The sequence below is a fragment of the Chrysochloris asiatica genome, unplaced genomic scaffold (assembly GCF_000296735.1).
Source record: "Chrysochloris asiatica unplaced genomic scaffold, ChrAsi1.0 scaffold00063, whole genome shotgun sequence".
In the NCBI taxonomy this organism is placed as follows: domain Eukaryota; kingdom Metazoa; phylum Chordata; class Mammalia; order Afrosoricida; family Chrysochloridae; genus Chrysochloris; species Chrysochloris asiatica.
The window spans coordinates 15,307,113-15,311,358 of NW_006408581.1; the positions used below are offsets into that span (position 1 = coordinate 15,307,113).

The window sequence follows — 4,246 nt, forward strand, 5'->3', positions numbered from 1 at the left end:
TAGTTAATCCAAGAAAAATGAAGTCCTTGACAACTGAGATTCTGAAGCCTTCTGTTCCTTGACCCCTCAACTCTATTAGAAGAGCTGCACAAGAAATACTAGAGAAGATTCTCAGCAAATATCCCTCTTCTGACTTACTAATACTTTAAACAAAGTTTTGTACCAGATTCATGACGTGTTTGTTTATACACGCTGAAGAGCAATGTATATTGAACAACATTTTGATCGTTTTTCTTCAAAGGACACTTAAAATGTTAAGTTCATCCAAGCATACTACAGTGAAACCTATGAGAACCAGAACTCAACAGGACTGCCTTGTTTGTCTGGGTCTTGCCAATTTCCCATCTTTGTCAGGTGCAGTCTTACAAATTTCATATCACTCAATGTATGAGTAGAAAATATTTGTTTCCCTTCTCTTACAGGTTTCTGCTTTATACAGGCTCCAGCTTTCATAGTCCTCCCCTTTAAAAATGCAAAAGATGTCAGACTTTTTCTACTGACTATCCTCCCTAGTCTCCCTAAGACGTGAAGACTTAATGATATGTTTTACAAGTAGATGACCCACTACACAGAATATTAAAAATACAGACTGTTTGATGCTAACAACAACAACAACAAAAATCTTCTCAGTGACTTAATGATGAGAAACTATGTTACAAATCCAAGTTTACAACTTTGCAAATAAATATAGCTTCAAAATGTGCTTTACTGACTGTAATTTTTAAATAATGTTCTAAAAAAAAACACCAAAAGCTTTATGCAAATTTTCTCTGATGTCATGTATACTGAAGCCCTCAGTAAATATTAATTGAATAATGAGCCATTTCATGTCACAAATATATATATCTCTTTTCATACAATCCGATGAATATTTTTCATCCTATTTGAAGAAAAGAGATCTATCTATAAATTCTGAGTAATTTTAAATAGAGACTGTGTTTTGAATATTTTAAAAAAGTTTTAATTATGTTTATCTTTTTTACATTTAAATGGCAGGTTTGAAGAACACTCTTGCTCTGGGTTTGAGAACTTTTGGGTTTTACTGAATCCAAATGATCCTTATACAATTTTAAGTTTCACATTTAGGATTCTATGAACAATTCATAGAGAAGCAGGGAGACAGTGGACAGTTTAGATAACTAGGGTAACACTGTTCAATGGAACCTTCTGCAGTGACAAAAATGTTCTATAGCCACATAGTCCAGTATGGCAGCCATCTGACATGTGTGGTTATTGAACATTTGAAATATGGCTAGTGCAACTGAGAAACTGGGTTTTCAGTGTAATTTAAATAAACCACACATGAAATAGCACAAATATAGTCTGCATTACCCAATAAAAATACTGTTATTTAGTAACTAATTGCTTAAACCCTGAGAGAAAGATTAACATTCGAAAGGTTCACGTACTTGGTTTCCTCTGATATCTGATTATGTCTTTCAAGAATTAAATTTGTTATTTGACTTAAACAAGATTAGGTTAGTACTCTTTATACCTTTTGTAGTTAGACAGGCAAACACCATGATACAATAGTTAAGTGACTCAAATCTATCACTAGCTCTCGTATTTTGGGGAAGACTGTACTACATAACTTAATTATTCAAAAAACAAAGAGTTGCATTAAATTCTGAAATATTATTCAATTCTAAAATGAAAGGAGGAAATCACCTACATTTATTTAAACACTTGTAAACCAGTGTTTAATCAGGAAACTGATTTCTGATGACAATAAGAAACACTTGTCTTACTGGCATTGCTTCATGATACTGAACCCAAGCACATTAGTTTTTAGCACAACCAATTACAAGGACAGAATTCTTCAACAATTATCACTTCAGAACCAAGTTGCTAATTTTTAAATAGTGTCTAGAAGAAATTGGATGCCTCTACTTAGGAAATTCATTCATTAAACTATCGATGCTCATGATAAAACATTTTTGAATTATAACACTTTCAAAATAATCTTAATATAATGATAAATGAATAAAGTAACATCTTAACGGATGTACCCTTTTTCTATTCTTTGTTTCTTCAGAATTTTAGCTAGTTTATTTAGCCCACGGAGACTGGTGGTAATGTCATCATTCATGGTTGCTGAATCAATTCTCATCTGCGCTTCTGCATATGTAAGAGAAGCCTAAAAGAGAAGCCATGTAATAATATAATACATATTAATGATTAAATTGGTTTACTATGCACTTATACTTCCACTACATAAAATCTATAATTTCAGAAAACCTAAAATTAGTAACAAAAGAATAATCCAGAGCTATATAATTTATACTTCATACTGATCATTTCTGGTCCATTAACTCTTATCTGAAAAATATTACCACACATGAAAACTTAGGTAAAAAACAAAGTAAAATGGCAGTTTTGTTAGTGAATGAATTGTTGAAGCTCTAATTACTTTCACACTCCAATTAATGTGCAAATATTTAGATAATGCTAAAATAAAGTATGAAGGCAAGTTAGATCTATTTTTTACAACTGTAAACTGAAATCCTTTGAATCATATTCAGCTGGAAATTTGTTAAATATCTAAAATTAAGTACCTAAGAATGAGATATATTTTAGTGGAAAATATTTAAAGCAATCGCCAATAAAACTCAGAATTACAAATAACTCCTTTTACTCTTATTTACTTCCTCTTGGAAAATTCACTATTTTTAAACTGTTTTTATAGTTTCAGAAGAAAAACAAATCAGGAATAACATCAGAATGTTAGATGATACCCAGGTCAAATCCGATTCCTGGGAGAGCCAATTACTAAGGGCTCCTCTTCTAAAAAAGGTTTTATGTTGTTTTCACTGAACTTCTGTCATATAATCTTGTTACACTGAGTCTGGGAAAACTGGAAAAACATAAGCTTACTCTGATTTAAAAACAAATCTCGGGAGGCTTCAACTATTCACACAGCTTTATCTGTCCATCTAATGCTGCTTTCTTTCCAAAAAAAAAATAAAGCTCTGACCTGAAGAGAAAGAAAACCATCAAGAAAAAGAAAAAGTATCTAAGTTTGGGGTACAAATTATCTGGAGAGAGAGTTTATCAAACGTCAGAAGACGAGTTAGGGCAAAATCATAAGGAAATCCAGGAAGGAGAGTACTAAAATGACCAACAGGCTTCATTCATTCTGTCTACATATAGTTTTCAGTACAATGTCAGTGGACACTAAATACGATTCATAACATTCTATTTGAACATGTGAAGACAAAGAAACTTTTAAAACACTATTTATAACTTGGCACAACTTCAATGACGGGAATTCCTGAGTTATGGTCTAAAGTCTTCTATTTGGTCTTCTCAAGTACTTGAGCTTTCTAAGTTTCCAAATACAAGAGAGTTACCACTGAAAATAACACTGGATAATAGCAAAACTTAATCAGATAACTGAAAAAAGGAGATTTTACAGCAACAATGTGGGGAAAAATTACTCAGGAAATCGAAATTTTTCAAAACAATCTAAAATACTATTGGAAGTAGCAATGATTTTAACCAATATAGACAAACCATGAAACTAACCTTTGAATTAATAGCACTTTTGGTAAACCTTGTTTTTAAGATTTCAGCATTGTGATTCATTTCCCAAATACATGAAAATGCCAGCCTATTGGGGTAAAGGGGGTGGGGCAGGGGAATAAATATTACTTGTTAATGTGAATCAGTTAAAGAAGTAAATATAACGTTCTTATGAAAAAAAAGGTATACATACCTGTCCACATTACATCTTAACGAACACAGGTTGGAGCTAAGCAACTCTGGAACCATGTCAATCCTCTGTAACAGGTAAAAACAGAACCACAGAATGCTTAGTTATATGCACACTTTTATTATACGATCTCAAGTATCAAACAAGAAAAAAGGGAATACTTTGATCTTTATGAATAGAATTTAGAAAATGTGACAGTCTGTCCATTAAGTCCATTAAGGAAGCAAAGAAAACTGGCCTTCTTACAAATGGATCTAAGTTTTAGTCCTATTCTATTCTGCTGAAATCTCTGGGCCATGTAATAATTCAAATGACTTAATAGCCACAAGTCCTCCAAGCTCTACAAATAGATCTTTTCCCAATACATATACTACACGGTGTTTCAAAAATATTTAAAAGGAGAAACATTAAATGTTGATGGAAGAACTCTGACAATGAATCTATATAAGACTGAAATTAATTATGCTGTTTAGTTACACAAATTTTTTAAGTTTATGGTTTTCACACTTACAGAATAATGTAAGATACACCGAA

At 31.9% G+C, this 4,246-nt stretch overlaps 1 protein-coding gene across 1 annotated transcript in view; it reads right to left on the minus strand.

The window, feature by feature from the left end:
- DIS3 (DIS3 mitotic control homolog (S. cerevisiae)) overlaps positions 1-4,246 on the minus strand; it is a 33,803-nt gene that overhangs the window by 11,618 nt on the left and 17,939 nt on the right. The window contains exons 12-14 of the mRNA XM_006864309.1: positions 3,716-3,780; positions 3,526-3,610; positions 2,010-2,137 (exon numbers count right to left, since the gene is read on the minus strand). Of these exons, the coding sequence (XP_006864371.1) occupies positions 2,010-2,137; positions 3,526-3,610; positions 3,716-3,780 (278 nt within the window). The remainder of the gene's footprint in view (positions 1-2,009; positions 2,138-3,525; positions 3,611-3,715; positions 3,781-4,246) is intronic.